This window comes from Xiphias gladius, chromosome 1, assembly GCF_016859285.1.
Source record: "Xiphias gladius isolate SHS-SW01 ecotype Sanya breed wild chromosome 1, ASM1685928v1, whole genome shotgun sequence".
In the NCBI taxonomy this organism is placed as follows: domain Eukaryota; kingdom Metazoa; phylum Chordata; class Actinopteri; order Istiophoriformes; family Xiphiidae; genus Xiphias; species Xiphias gladius.
Genome location: NC_053400.1, coordinates 20,558,085 through 20,574,506, shown reverse-complemented (window position 1 = coordinate 20,574,506; position 16,422 = coordinate 20,558,085). Strand labels below are relative to the sequence as shown.

The 16,422-nt window shown below is 37.9% G+C and overlaps 1 protein-coding gene across 5 annotated transcripts in view; it reads left to right on the top strand.

Annotated features, from left to right (window-relative positions):
• The window catches only part of tub (TUB bipartite transcription factor), a 51,097-nt gene that overhangs the window by 27,396 nt on the left and 7,279 nt on the right, over positions 1-16,422 (top strand). For 4 of the 5 annotated variants that reach the window (XM_040129695.1, XM_040129721.1, XM_040129730.1 and 1 more), the window contains exons 3-8: positions 6,527-6,578; positions 8,919-9,081; positions 9,854-9,991; positions 11,657-11,812; positions 13,568-13,689; positions 16,094-16,285. In XM_040129695.1, the coding sequence (XP_039985629.1) occupies positions 6,527-6,578; positions 8,919-9,081; positions 9,854-9,991; positions 11,657-11,812; positions 13,568-13,689; positions 16,094-16,285 (823 nt within the window). The remainder of the gene's footprint in view (positions 1-6,526; positions 6,579-8,918; positions 9,082-9,853; positions 9,992-11,656; positions 11,813-13,567; positions 13,690-16,093; positions 16,286-16,422) is intronic. The other variant, XM_040129705.1, reaches the window with a different exon arrangement.

Below are 16,422 nucleotides of genomic sequence, written 5' to 3'. Positions count from 1 at the left end.
CTTTGTTTGTCTGAGTGGGTGGTAAATACTTTTTTATTGCATCTGTGTGGGCCCTTGTTGTCAAACTAGAGTTGGTAGTGCAGAGATACAGGTAGACTGAATATTGATTGACTGATCTCACATGCTGTAGCTGCGGGACTGACTTTCCAAAGTCACTGTTAGTTTCAGGCTTTTGACTGAACAATGTTGACAAACCACCTTCTTTATTTATAATACACCAGTAAGACATAATTGTAAACAAAAAGAGATTTATGCCATTAACCCATTTGACAGATAATAAATTGACGAGCAAAGAAATTGAACATTATAACTCGAATACAGCATTGGAAATGCATTCTACTTTTAATTATATTTTAACTCAGCCCTGCAATTCTTACACTGCATTTTGCAATCAACCAAACTGATTATGAAAATACATACAGTTAGGTGGATAAGTATTTTGACAATGACACAATGTTTGTAATTTTATCTCTGTTCACCACCAAAATGGATTTGAAAGAAAGCCATAAAGATGTGACTGAAGTGTAGACATTCAGCTTTGATTCAAGTGGTTCAAAAAAAATATCACATTAACCTCTTAGGAATTACAGCCATTTTTATACATAGTGACTCATTTTCAGAGGCTCAAAAGTAATTGGATAAGTGACTGGCATCAGTTACAGGCCAGGTGTGGCCCGTTCCCTCATTATTTCATGACAAATTGAGCAGATGAGAGGTCTGGAGTTGATTCATTCAAAGTGTTGAATTTGCATTTGGTAGCTGTATATGGGAACTCTTAATATGCAGTTCAAAGAGGTGTTGATGCACATGAAGGAGGTTATCAGTAGGCTGAAAAAACAAATCAAACCTATCAGACAGATGGCAGAAACTTTGGGAGTCGCCAAATCAACTATTTGGTACATTCTTAAAAAGAAGGAATGCACAGGCGAGCTCAGCAACACCAAAATGCCTGGAAGACCACGGAAGACAACTAAAGTGGATGATCGCAGAATTCTTTCCTTGGTGAAAAAAACCCTTCACAACATCCAGCCAGGTCAAGAACACTCTCGAGGATTTAGGTGTATCATTGTCAAAGCCTACAATCAAGAGACGCCTTCATGAATGTAAATACAGAGGGTTTACCACAATGTGCAAACCACTGGTAAGACTCAAGAATAGAAAGGCCAGATTACACTTTGCCAGAAAACATCTAAAAAAAGCCTGCCCAGTCCTGGAACAAGATTCTTTGGACCGATGAAACCAAGATTAACTTGAACCAGACTGATGCGAAGGGAAGAGTATGGAGAAGGAAAAGAACAGCTCATGATCCAAAGCATACCACATCACCTGTCAAACATGGTGGAGGCAGTGTTATGGCACGGGCATGTATGGCTGCCAATGGAACTGGGTCACTGGTGTTTACTGATGATGCGACTGCTGATAGAAGTAGGTGTATGAATTCTGAAGTGTATAGGTCTATACTATCTGGTAAGATTTAGCCAAATGCTGCAAAACTGATAAGGACGGTTCTTCACAGTACAGAGGGATAATGACTCAAAACATACTGTGAAAGCAACCCAAGAGCTTCTCAAGGGAAAGAAATGGAATATTCTTCAATGGCCAAGTCAGTCACTGGATCGCAACCTAATTGAGCACGCTTGTCACTTCCTGAAGACATGAACTGAGGGTAGAAAGACCCACAAACAAGCAGCAAATGAAGGCGGCTGCAGTAAAAGCCTGGCAAAGCATCTCAAGGGAGGAAACTCAGCATTTGGTGACATCAGTGGATTCTGGACTTCAGGAAGTCATTTACTGCAAAGGATTTTCATCCAAGTCTACAATGATAATCCTGATATTTTATGATTATGTTGGTTACTTGTGGACCCCTGAAAATTAGGGACTAATGGCTGTAATTCCTAAATGGTTAATGCAATATTTTTGTTGAACCCCTTGAATTAAAGCTGAATGTCTACACTTCAATCATTATTTGGATATCAAATAATTTTTACATCTTCAGGCATCATGCTTGAAAGGTTTTTAACTGTCGAGAGTAAAACATGGCTTTTGAACATACACATATTACTCAAAAGTTAAAAGAATGTAAAATAAGAAACTTTTATTAAGAACCTTAATAAATTCAGGTTTAATATCCTTAAGAAGGCATAATCAATGAAATGGAATAAAAAGTGTAACGAAAAACATCTGCATTCACAAAAAAATTAAAAAAAAACCTTTATGCTTAAAAAACAAAGCAATTTCTGTGATAATAAAAAGTGCTAGAACAACAACGTAATTTTCTCCACTCCTCATACATGAGCAGACACCCCCCCTCCATCTTTCATCCTTTTCTCTTCTGCCGTAGCCCATTCTCTCCAACTCTTCTGGAGGAAACCTCTCATTGCCCTCTAATTAGGAACCATTGAGGTTTCTCTGGGGTCTTTGAGATGCCCAGACACACGAGCTGAAGGAACAATCAGTGAGTCTGTCGCCGGTGATTAAAAGCTCTGGAGGTGAAAAGGGAGGGCTGGATGCAAAGTGGAGACAGAGAGCAACCAGTCAATCACTGGTGCTCGATGAATACCCTGTTGTTTTGTTAAAGAGTGATTAATCTTTTCACCTTTAGTAAATGCGGTTTATATAGACTATTGGACAGCAGAGCAAAAGGCAGCACAGGGGGGTATCAGGTATTGGGTTCACCAATATATTATATATATATTATATTACATGCAATTTGTGTAGTGTCAAAAACTTATGATTCAAAAACCTGGGTTGGTTCTATCACTGAGAAAAATAATAACATTGTACAATAGCACAAATATAAGAAAGTGTAATGTGGAAATGAAGTGCTGTTGCCAGCATGGAGACGATGTTTAACAATGTTACCGAGAAAGACTGGTATCTGTCAAATTATAACTTTGTTTGTGGAAGACAAGTTATCACAAATACGTTCATAATTTGATTTGTCATCATTGTGCTCTACTTGATCTGAAGTTGTTAAGACTGGTTGGTCTGGGATGATGGGTTTCACTTATTACTCCATGCACAACTAAAAAAACAGGCAGATGAACAAACTCCCTCACCGACGCACCACAGGTATATCGAGGGTCATTGTAAATTAAAAGCTGTTCAATCAGCTTGAAACCTGAAGAGGAAGGGTGCAGTAAATAGCTATGTCAATGTTAATTTTCTCATTTAAATCCACATGAGTATAATTTCATGTACCAACTAAAAAAAAAAAAAAAATCAGTTCAATAAAAGAAAGGAAGTGGGAAATTGCAAATACCTCATTATTCTTGTGGAACAATGCTTTCATCATCCATCAAGCAACCTCTGAGCAGACATTTCATACACCTGTGAAAAAATGTGTGATTTATTAATTGGTTCACTAAAAATAATATTAATCAGTGTTGATTTTGATATTTGATTACTTCTTTAAGTAATGGATCGTTTTAAAATACCGAATACTTGCTTCTGAAATGTAAGATTTGCTTTTATCTGTTTTATCTCAATATCAATGTGGATTTTATGACTGTTGGTCAGATAAAGCAATGCATTCCAATTGTGATGGGCATTTCCAATGATTTTCAGTGCAAACTTTTCACTGGTTAATTAGTGAAAATAACAACAACAACAAAAATTGCTGCAGTCTTGTTCTTACATGGCACAACATGTGGTTAATGTTCTTTGTAAACAATGTGATGTGGCTACATCTTCTGTAAGTGTTCAATACACTGTAGCTTGTGTTTTACTTCTACTTCTTTGCAATTAGTTACAATAATGTGTGTCCCTTTATGTTAATGTTTGTTTGTTTGCTTGTTTGTTTGTTTATAAATGATGACGTCAAGAAGGCTGCACTGAAAAAATGAAATATGTCTGTATAAATGCTTTAACAGGCACTTAATTTATTTTGTGGTGGAGAGAGAAAAAGTGGCCACCAAGCCGAAATCATTTAGACAGTCGATTTACCAACATTGCTCGTGCTACACTGACCTTTAGGCATTTGCTTAGGCCAGTGACATGTCTGGGTGCAGGGCACCACCAAATCAAATAATGTTGAAGTCAATACTGGTGTTCTTTTAGAGAAAGATATTACCCAGTTGCGTTAGAACAATCTGCTCAGCAGAGCAAGCTCAGAGAATCCTTTTTACAGGCTGAGATCAGATGTGTGCTTGATATTGTGCAGTCACTTGTGTACTGTGCTGCTGGGACAAGCTGGTGTTGTTGCAATGAATCCTCCACGATTTCCTTTTGTCCCTGTATTGTCTTTGCATTGCATCAGATACTAAATTTGCTGCAGAGGACACGACAATAGTTTTGAGAGATATAAAAAAAAAATTCAATGTGTACATATGGGTAGTAGCATCTGTCAACACTAATAGTGGTGGAAAGCACTTACAATGAAGTTGCTCTGTCTAGTCTGTGGTGATACGCAACGCACAGACTCTTTCACCTATCTAATCCTCTCTCTTGAAAGGTGAAGTGTGTATGTGAAGAACTGCTGCTGTTGAGTTAAATTACAGTGGTTATAGTGGATTCCAAAGGTGTCACCGACAGTGGCAGAGCCTCTAGTGAAGCTTAAAGAGAGCGAATGTGTGCCACAGAACATACTGGAACAATGCTGAGCAATCAGACAGCAGAGAGGTGCAGCAGAGGTGGTTTGAGATGTTTCTGTAGATCTTTTGATCTGGGTGAACATTCAATAGTCTATGAGAAGGAATGTCAAGTCAATTCAAGTCGTGAATTTTATTTATACGGCCAAAATCATAAATGCGTCTCAAAGGGCTTTACAGTCTCTACAGTATATGACACTCATCATGGGTAGAACCTCTGTGTCTGCTTTTCTTGTGACAGGTGCTGCTGTCCATATGTTCGCTTGCACAGTTGCTGAAGTGTTCTTCGTGTGATCCACGGATTCACAGAAAAACTTCATCTCTGCTGAAATAGCTGAGGAGCTCTGCACATGCACCTCCAGTCACTCTCGGCTTCTTGTGCAAAATCTCAGCTGAAACAATTCACTAATAATGGACCTTTTTAACCTGCAGTGGGAAACTTTTGTCTCCCCCTTCTTGCAGTGAGAGTTATTACACAGAGAAATTTCCACAGTTCCAAGACCATAATCCATTTTTTAGGTTGAGTACATGTAAAAGCTACATAGCCTGCCCCAGATATCTTACAAATGCCAACTTGTCCAAGAGCAGTAAGGCGACATCTGTGTCTGCCCTCAGTCCCTTCTCTTTTTCAGCGCTGTCCAACGAGCAAAAGCCACACCAGTAGTAAACCGTGTTTGTCCTCGACCTCGATCGCTTTCTTTTTTAGACCGTAATCCTTCCTCTGAATGCCAAGTTTCTTTTTTTATCTGGAGCATCAGAAACTTTGCTAGGACACTTCCTGGGTTTTCCCACCACAGGCTTCGCCACACTTCTCGTTGCTGTAGCCTTCTCCGTCGCTACGGTTGCTCCCCTCTTCAGCCCTGTCGCTAATGATCTCGGCCCCCTTCGTGTTTTTTTGTTTTTTCCTGGACACTGTGACATCGCATACATCATGTTGAGGTGATGCCTTTGATTATGTTCCTGTTGCATTTACTGAGAAGAAGCTGACTGACAGCTTTGTTAAAGCCCTCCTGGCACTTATTATGGGAGGGAAGTTTTTTATTCATCAAAGTATGCAAGTTCTCATCAAGCTGTTTCGGTGCCTACTTGATGAGCTACCCAGAAACACCTTTTATCCAAGAGGTTATGACACTGTTAGCTCAGTGGCCATGTCCCCTTTTACACTTAATTTGCATCTGACTGATGTGTTTTTATAGTTGGACTTTGAATCTGAAGCTGTTGTGATGTACTGTACATGTTCTGCTGTGCTCTGTAATTAAATTAATGTTATCCTGTATATTTTAATCAGTTAAGTAAAGAAAACATATTTTAATCAGAATTGGAACATGTGGACATAAAGTAAATTAGTGAACTGAATTGATGATACAAGTGTGAGTGGCCATTGTATATTCATTAAGTGCATACACAACCTTAAGTATCAAAATGTACTTTTGTTATTCACCCCAAAGTATAAGTCAAGGACATTTACATCAATACATTTAATACATACATTTATACATACTGTGCATTCATCAATACATTTAATCCTCTTGTAGTACTACATCGTTGTATTAAATTGTGTCCAAAATAAGAACACATGAAGCCATAAAAACACATTTTATACATTTAATATAACCCATGGGAAAGAGGTATATTAATTGTTTTCACTGAATGATCAGATTTAGTTTTTTCAGGGAATAATAACCCCATGCGTTTTCAGTGTGGAGTAGTTAGGTCTCAATGTGGAAACAAAATGTCTTGCAGCAGGATCAAATGCTGTTTCCTGAAGTCCACAAAAAGCTTCATTACCATATACAGTATAGTGTGGCAATGAAGTTAAAATACAGTGTTTTACCTTCTGATTTTACTATGATATTATAAAGATCTTAAAACAGCTGAGGATCACCTTTCAGCAGTTGAACACCATTCTCCCCCCTTCCTTGCTCTTTTCTTTGCAGCACTTTAGATGACGAGGGCACCAACCTCCGACAGCAGAAACTGGACAGACAGGTAAGTCTTTGCTGTTCTTCCTGCAGTTCTGATAATACAGTGACTCACAGGAAAAATCAATTATAATAGTGGAGTTTTAACTTCCGCTACTCCATCGTGGGGCAACAAACTGACAGCTGGGACTCGTTATCTCTCTGTGGAGTGTTGTGATGAGAGAATGTGTATAATGCTCTACAAGACTTAAGTTCAGTAAAAATCAGTACACATGCACAAAAGGTATAGCAGGCAGTATTAACCATAATATTTTAAATGTTTTTTTAAACCTTTTGATTATTTTTTCAAACAGTGCTTTACACAGTTAACTGTTTTTCAAATTATTAAACATTGTGATAACCTAGATTAAGAAGATTAATATATTATATATATACTATATATATATCTCCAATACTATGTTGTGATTGATCTTGCTGTCTACTGCTACTATCTATCGCTAATTACAGTGTAATTTTGTTTTGTGAATAAGGTACTAATAAAATCTTTACCGGTTGCTTCTGGTACTTAAATGTAGGTGTGGTGGAAGAAAACAAGACAATGGGGAGCAAAGGAGTAACTGGGCATTTTAGTGGAAAGGGGAGATAGATTATACCATAAGTATTTTTGTAAATAGTGAGTAATTTTCAGGGTAGTAACGGTGACAACATTGTTCTTGCTGTGTAACTAAATAGCAATAAGGGGGAAACAGCCACACATTATGTTGCAAGCCATAGACCTGATTCTTACCATGTAATCAAAAGAAATAAAATAATAATTACTAGATTCCTCATTAAACATCTGCTGTGTTTGACCTACCCTCATCTATATAGCAAGTAATGACTCAAACATGTTATAGCAGCCAAATAAAGTAAATAATGTAAAACTGAGCTAAAAAAAAAACATGCTTGCTTTTTATATTATACCAAGTGTTTTTTTAAAAACCAGGCATCATACAAATGATAACGGCAACGTCAGATTCATCCTTCCCTTCCCCTTACAGACAGACATCTCACCGCATGTGTTTTGATTAAATGTTAAGTTCCCTTGCTCTTTACATTTCCGAGTGGGTCCACACTCTGCTAACTGATGCTGCTGTTTTCATTGTTTGTTGTCAGCGACAGACACAACAATGCCAGTTCTTTTCTATGCATGGTGAAAACTGCTGTTTCTGGTCTCCAGCTATTTTTCTAGCCTGAATAATGTGAGTGGAGTACCATAAGCAAAACGCTCATGTTCTCTTCTTTAGTCAGAGCTGCATCAAACGCTCCTGCAGTCTTTTCCTAATTAGTCAAGTGGAAGGCTTTCCAAGTGGTCTGTCTCACATACAATTGAACTGCTTCTCGCTGTCCATGCTTGAATGGAGGAAGAACACCTCTTAACCTAGTTAACCTAGCTTTAGGCATGTACACATCATAAAACTGATTATTCCTAATTGATAGCCTTATTAATGACATTAAAGTCAAAAAATGTTTGGATTAATGACTTAATGAGGCATGCAAACATATTACTTCTTAATTAAGTTTCTGTTATTTTGGGTTATCTTTGTCTATGTTTGTAAGTAAGCCATTAGAAAAAGCCAGAGAAGCTTGTAGCCGTGCATTTCAAACATTTTATACCTAAGTTTATGTTCAGTGCCTTACCCAAAGGTCAAAGCTTTAATCTTCAAATCCATGTACTGTGTAAATGTACTGCACCTACTGTTAAAGCCACCACTGTCTTCCCTAAGATGTGAGCTTCAGAGAGCATACTGCAGCGCTCCAGCGCTCTGCAGCCTGAATTCTCCACTAATAGAAAACCTTCAATATTTGATGAGCTCTGGTTTGAAGACTTGCATATAGCTGACACTTAGTCCAAATGAATAGCTCCATCCAGCCTCAGGTCAAAGTGGATTGGACAGCACATCCTTAAACATCTTAGATTGTTCTCCTGGCCTAACAATGTTATCTGACACTGTGTCATTGCCACTTGCTTTTAAATGCAACACAGTGGTAAGATAGTTTAAAAGTAAATATGTAAAGCCTCCTAAGAGATTATCAAAACCAAGTTTATTTTAAAATGGGAAACTATTTTGTATTATGTATTATGTTTGAGGAGTTATCTCTTTCACAAAAAGTAGAGAATAAAGCTTTAAAACTTTGCCTTTTGAAGCTGTTACATGGTTTACTAAACATAATTGAAGTGATCTTTAACAATTAACAGCTGAATTATTACATAATCATTCAAAACAGTCACATTGTCATGTCAGTCATGTTTTAACTCAATTCATTCTTTATAATATTGCATAATAAAACTGTAACTTGTAACTTCCCTCATTTACTGAAACTGCCTTTATTATCTTTATTTCTATATCTGAAACCTCCACATCAGCGAGCGCTCCTTGAACAGAAGCAGAAGAAGAAGAGGCAGGAGCCTCTGATGGTCCAGTCTAATGTGGATGGGAGGTCTCGCACTCGCCGGACCAAACAGAGCGAGGAACAGGCTCCGCTGGTGGAATCCTACCTCAGCAGCAACAGTAGCACCATCTACCATGGTAAGTACAACTGGCACTGCTCTGGGGCTCTGTTGATTCAGAAAAAGCTCAAACAGGAGATTTATGAAACAGTAGGGATTGAACAAATAAATCTGTCTTATTTAGATGAAGTATTTGTTCTTGGGCCCAAAGAATTTTTTAATATTATGCAGCTTTTGTTTCTTTTTCCCACTTAAAACGGTATACTACAAATAGTAAAATTACCATACACGTAACTATAAAAACTACAAGCTGAATAATAAAAAAAAGAACTACAAAACCATTGCTAATGTTACCATTTTAAATTAGAGAACCAATACAGCACACTGTAGAGCCAATACAACATGCTGTACCATCTACTGAAGGCGATTAGTGTTAGTGGTTTGGACTGAGATTGATGAGGTCTTCTTATCTGCACACAGAGACCAGAGCAGGGCTCAAGACCCTGAACTGTCACATTTCATACAGAGAAAAAAGAAAATACATTGACAAAATGATGCTCTAATATTCCGATGGAAAGAAGGGGAATTATAACCTTATCAGTGTATTTTACATTCTGTGACTTAAAATATTATAAATTGCTTGTCCTATCAGAAAAAAAGACATTTCCCTGCTTAAAACATTATACAGTAGGAAATGTATTTTCTTATCTCCTAAACATGCTATTTCTAATTTTACTTTTGTCAGTGTAAATTGAATTGATCTCAGATCTCTTTTCCATTTCTCCCCTTTTCTGTCCATCCCCCCTAATAATCCTGCATGTGCTTGTGGTCATCTCCATCCCTGTGTTTAGTGCAAGAAACTGAACAGGAGGAGGTGAAGGTGATAGCGGACACACAGCCGCCTCGCTCAGCCAAAAAGGGCAAAGCATCGGCCAGCTCCACTCCACAGACAGGCAGCGACAAGAGGGAGAGAAAGGGGAAGCACAAAGGTCAGTCTATCAGTATTAAGACAAACGGGTAGTCGGACAGAGTGACGAATAGAAAGAACTAACATGAATGGACAGGCACGCTCCATGAGTGATTGACAGAGTGAAATAGAAAGGAGGAGGTCAGAAAAGGTAAAAGACAACAAAAACTGACACAACAGACAGAAGGTAAATGAGTTGTTAAGCTATTTAAACATTATTCAGTATAAACACACCAAAAGCATTTTTGTATGTATTTCTTGCATAATTAGGATGTTGTTTTTAAACATATTGTTCTTGGTTTTTATGTATTGATGTTCAAACAGCAAATAAGCAGATTTAAGTCACTAGAAGCAGTCCACACTATGAAAGAGAGGAGGCAAAATCCATACATTCTCGTTTCAGGCCCTCTTTGCAATCCTCCGATAACCTGCTGATTTTTCAAGCCACACCTGGCAACAAACACAGCCAGTGAAACTGCCCTCTTAGCCACCAGTGTGGTGTCATGCTTGCCAGAGCTCAGTTGTCTGTAATGATGTATGACAGTCTGAGTGCTGTCAGCCTGTTGATACACCACAAGTGGACACATAAATTAGTCTTTAGATGGAAGAGGAAAAACTGAAAATGGTGTATTCCAACAACATCTACGATGCTTTGATTGTTTCCCTTTGTTTAGATGCTTTTCAACGTTCATAGTGTGTTATTGCAGACTGAACACTATGCTGTGTAATAGTTAAAATTATTGCCATAAAATTGAAATACAAAAGAAATCATCACAGAACAATGATGAACTGATACGCAAAGCACCCAGTCTTATTATAACAACCTAAGATTTAGAACAGCATATTTACTAATCTTGCTCACAGATTTCTGACATTAAAGATGTTTGTCATCGGATCTATCACAATAGACTAGATGCTCCTCCTTGGAATGACTTTGTCCCAGAAAAAAGAAGAAAAAATGGGATTCCAGCGGGGTAAAAGATTAATCAGGCCAGTAGCACCAAACTCACCATTGATGGATCCGTCTTCCTATCTGTCTGTCTCACTCTCTGATTCTCTAAAGCTTGAGCACAAAGTGTTAGGAGAGTGGTTTTTCTATGCCACTATGCACTCACTAAAAAAATCAGTTGTATCAGGGCTATAGAATAGATTAGTGTAGGTCGCTGAATTTATTCAGGAGGATTAACTCAAGCTGCTCCATCTGAAATTAAATACCCAACACAAGCCTGGTTGAATACTATTAACTGGGCTTAAAAACAAACTCCCACATCTAAACAAAATAAAACAAACATAGACTGGCCTCCTACATGGACAGCTCCTCCTAGCAACACTTCCAGCTATTTGAATCATGGAATAAAATATGTGACCAAACAAACAAAACGAACCCTCCATTTAAAACAGTGCTGTAGAATGTCCATTTGCAGTATTTCACTCTCCTATCATTTTTACTTTGTTTTCGCACTTCTACTGTATGAGGAGGAAAAAGACATGTCTGTAGCAGCACAGACATAATGTTCTTCCCTCTTGTACATTAGAAGCTAATTGAACAGAAAAGAGAGTTAGAGCTTTGGTTTACTTTGCTGGGACTCGTTTGGGCATTTACTGTATGTTCACATGAGATACTGATTGTTGAACAGTAGTGCAGCTGTAATCTGATGCAGTTTGTTCTTGCTGGATTGTGGCTCAGCAGCAATCGATGGCCTGGCTTCCCAGCAGGACGATGGTCAGATCCAGATCCTGACAGTGGGTCAACCCACCACAGAGGAGGGCGAGGGAGAGCCTGTCATGAGCTGCACTCAGTCACAGAGTAAACAGGATCTGCGTGTCACCATGCTCAAGAAAGGTAGTAGTGTTCAAGAAAGGCTCTGACACTACATCTGCAATAGCACAACCATGAGTTCATATATATATATATATATATATATATATATATATATATATGTGTGTATATATATATATATATATATATATGTGTGTATATGTATATGTATATATATATGTGTATATGTATATGTATATATATATGTGTGTATGTATATGTATATATATATGTGTGTATATGTATATATATATGTGTATATGTATATATATATGTGTGTATATGTATATGTATATGTATATGTATATGTATATGTATATGTGTATATGTATTTGTATATGTATATGTATATATATATGTATATATGTGTGTGTGTATATATATGTATATATGTGTGTGTATATATATATGTATATATATGTATATATACACATATATACACATATATATACACATATATACACACACACACACATATATATATATATATATATATATATATATATATATATATATATATATATAATATGCACAGCATTCTGGTCCACTATTGTGGTGTGTTGGCAGGATGGTGAAACACACTGACTCATGCTGACTCATTATTTATTCCTTGAATAATAAACACTATAGTTTACTCTATAGCCGTAAATTGAGATTTTGGACACTTATAAATCGTATTTCATTTCTTGTGCAACTGTAATTTACACACCTAGTACAAATCAAGCATTACATTGTGAGATTTTTAGCCAAACATAGTGCACATTCGATGGACACCACTTCTTATGTTCAATTGGGGGAATTTTTGATCTTCTATCTATTCTGTACTTTACACTAGAATTTTGACACTAATAAAACGGCTAAAGGTAAATATAGTGCACTAGGTAGCAAACAGAGAGTGATTTCAGACACAGACACAGAGTTTTTTATTTATTTTTTGCAAAACTAGAAACAGATTTTGGAGTGAACTCAAATTTTAGTTTATGGGCTTAAATGTGAAGAATGATGGTGAAGTTTTGGCTATAGTTTACTCTTTCAAGTCATTACATAGCATTGCTAAGATTTCTTTTCTGGTAATTTACTTGTTAAAATGTAAATACCATGCTGCTAACTTTATTCCTTTTTATTCAGGATTGTAATCAGCAACTTTACACCAGATAGGCAGAGTTTGTTTCTTTCCGCACTTCCAAAGAGGTTAAAACACGGCCTCGTGTGGACCAGCTTGAAAAGCTTGAAATTCGGTGTTCAGTCACAATATTTTAACATTATACCTCCTTGGTTTGGATGACTGGACTCACCTACTTATCACCTACATTTATTAGAATGCAGGAATTTCAGATACTGAATGGCAATAGACTTCATGCAATGAAATGGTGCCAAGTACTGGTCGCACTCAAGATGACAACAAGAAATAACAGACAGTCCTTCTGTAACACCAGAGATAACAATGAGTACTAAGCTCAAATTCACTAAAAACTCCAGTGGGTCTCCACTGAGTTCAGACACCTGGTTGCACTTATCATTTAATGGAAACGTGGTGACCTGGTCACACACACAAAAGTGGGACAAGAGTAATTCTATTTAAACCTCAAACTGTGAAGATGTTTTAAGTTTAAAGCAACCGCTAAGAGTAATGAGGTGTTATAGTGGATGAAGTGGGAAAGCGTTCCTGTTGTAGGCCACATGTATTGTAACATTTCATGTAACCAGTTAATAGCAGGAAAAAAAACCATGGACACCTTTCTTTCTTTCTTTTTTTATGTACCTTTTTTGTCTGTGAAGGTATATCCAGCAGTATGAATTTTGATGAAGAAGAGGACGACGAAGATGAAATTAGCTCCAGTTCCTCACAGCTCAACAGCAACACGAGACCAGGCTCTGCCACTAGCAAGAAGTCATGCAAGGTAAAATGAAGTTCACATCACACATTCATACTCTGCATGATGTGTTTTTATTGTGTCCTCTCTACTCTATTTAAAAGTTTCATGGCTGAAAGTACAGTAATAGGTCATTACACCTTAATGTGATAAGCTACAAATAAAGTGCAGTTGCCCTTTGGCTTTTCTTTTTCCTGTATAAATAATACTGGAATTATTGAGGGCTTTTGCTATCCTGGCCTGTCATGTATTTATTTGCCACACAGATGTCTCAGAGTAATTTTACTGGGAATGTTACAGTGCGGATGATACTGTATGCAGGTGGTGGAACAATGATCTCATACAGACATTGTATTTGCCTCTAGGAGTTTGAAATGAAACAAGACTAGGTCAAAGGTGGAACTGCTATAAACAACTACTTTCATTGAAAAGTAGCTAAAGCCTGTTGGAAAAGTCGCTAAATTTTGCCAGATGACGTAATACACTAATTAGCATATTCAGGAAATCATTGCATCGATTTGCATTCCGCCTCTTTCAGTCTTTTATCTGTTTGCTTCTCTCCTACTCTCTGTGCTCACATTAACAGTATTTTAATACAGCTGAATTCCCAAAAAAGCTGTTCTCATTTACTTGTTTTTCTGTTTCTGTCGTCGGACAACGGAACAAGTATGAAATAGTGACTGAAACGTGGCCCATTAAGACGACATGTTAACCAGCAGTCACTTCCAAGCCATTTCCAAGCTGCTGCTCTGCACTGCTAAAATCCTGATTTCATAACCACGACGTTGTCTGACAAAATCACCATACACATAAGTTAAAGACAACAGTTGTGCTGTGATTTCAGCCATATTAGACTAGATTGGTTGCAAGGTGCTTTTGATAAGAAAAGTCACTAAATTCTGATTTTTTTCTAATAAAAAATTTTAGAAATTTTTGCAAATTTATTAAAAGGGTAAAACTGAAATATCACACTTTGAAAAGTATTCAGACACTTTGGACTGATTTGACATGATTTGGAAAGGCACAGACCTGTCTGTATAAGGTCTCACAGCTGACAATGCATATCAGAGCATTATCAGCTGTCAAAGGAAGTGTTTACAGAGCTCAGAGACAGGACTATGTCGAGGTACAGATCTGGGGAAAGCTACAAAAAACGTCTGCTGCTTTGAAGGTTCCTAAGAGCACAGTGGCCTCCATAATTCTTCAGTGGAAGAAGTTTGGAACAACCAGGACTCCTTGTAGAGCTGGCCACGCAACCAAACTGAGCAATCGGGGATGAAGGGTCTTGGCAAGAGACGTGACCAAGAACCTGATGGTCACTCTGGCTGAGCTCCAGAGATCCTGTGTGGAGATGCGAGAATCTCCAGAACGACAACTTTCACTGCAGCACCATTAATCTGAGCTTCATGACAGTGTGGCCAGACGGAAGCCTCTCCTCAGTGAAAGTTTGCATAATACCAACTCAAAGATTCTCAGACTGTGAGGAACAAGATTTTGTAGTCTAATGAAACCAAGATTGTACTTTTTGGTCTCATCTTTTGGATTTTAGCACATAACAAAATGAAAAAAAATTGAAGGGGTCTGAATACTTTCTGAATGCACTGTAAATCTATTAACAAAGGCACTAAGTTGGCAACACTGACTGTAAACGCCCCCCTGATGATGTAATAGAAACCGTTTGTTCCAATTCATTTTGAAAGAGCAACAGCAAATTGGGAAACTCCAACACTCGACCGGCTGACCAATGGTATAACTTCATCACTCAGTCAGTCAGTCAGTCAGTCAGTCAGTCAGTCAGTCAGTCAGCGACAGATGTTCACGTTCATAGGGCTGGTCCTGCTGTTCCGGTCCAGCCAAAAAAAGGTAATTTGGTTGGAAGATGCACACCTGGAGCATCAAGGCTCGGATGGACCAATTTAAGCATTAATGTAGAATTTATGCAGTCAAACACACTGTTAAGTATTTTGAAAATATATGTTGTTTTCAGGTGTTATTTTGCATACTTCCAATTACCTGGAGTCAGTGACCTTTGGATTTGCTTGGTCTAATGTTTAAAGTTACAGATAGGAAATTTAGGTTTTTTTTTATGCATTTCAGGTGTGATAATTATGACTCAGGTCAGATAACCATGTACCCCTCTTTAAAAACAGCCTCTTTGCAGCCTCTACGCTCAGTTCAGAATGAAATGCCAGCTGCAATTATACTGATAACCATCATTTCTTTTTCTCCTCGTTCCACTCCACTCAGCTCCATCTTCCGCCTCTACACCAGGTCCTTATTTTAGACAATGTGTGCTAATTCTCAGTCCCAGTGGATGATTTGATCTTCAGACTCATTACTCCTTTCTAATGAAAGTCAACTCTAAACCATCACTCACCAGTGTGCCATCTCAAGAGGGGTCTTGGCCTGTGTGGGCTATTTTCTCCTACAGGAGGTGGCCTCAGCACCCACTCCACCAGTCAGTGAACCTGCCATCGATGTAGATGACCTTGAAGAGTTTTCTCTGCGACCTGCACCCCAGGGGGTCAGAGTGAAGTGCAGAATCACCAGAGACAAGAAGGGCATGGACAGAGGCATGTATCCAACATACTACCTTCATCTGGAGAGAGAGGATGGCAAGAAGGTGAGAAGGTTTGGGAGAAGAAACATTGTTACTGTAGACAACAGAATGTACCAATCTAAACACCTGTACAGTATTGAGTATTAAACATTGAGTGCAGAGAGTTTCATTAAGACATATCTGTTTTCTGTCTGCTGAAC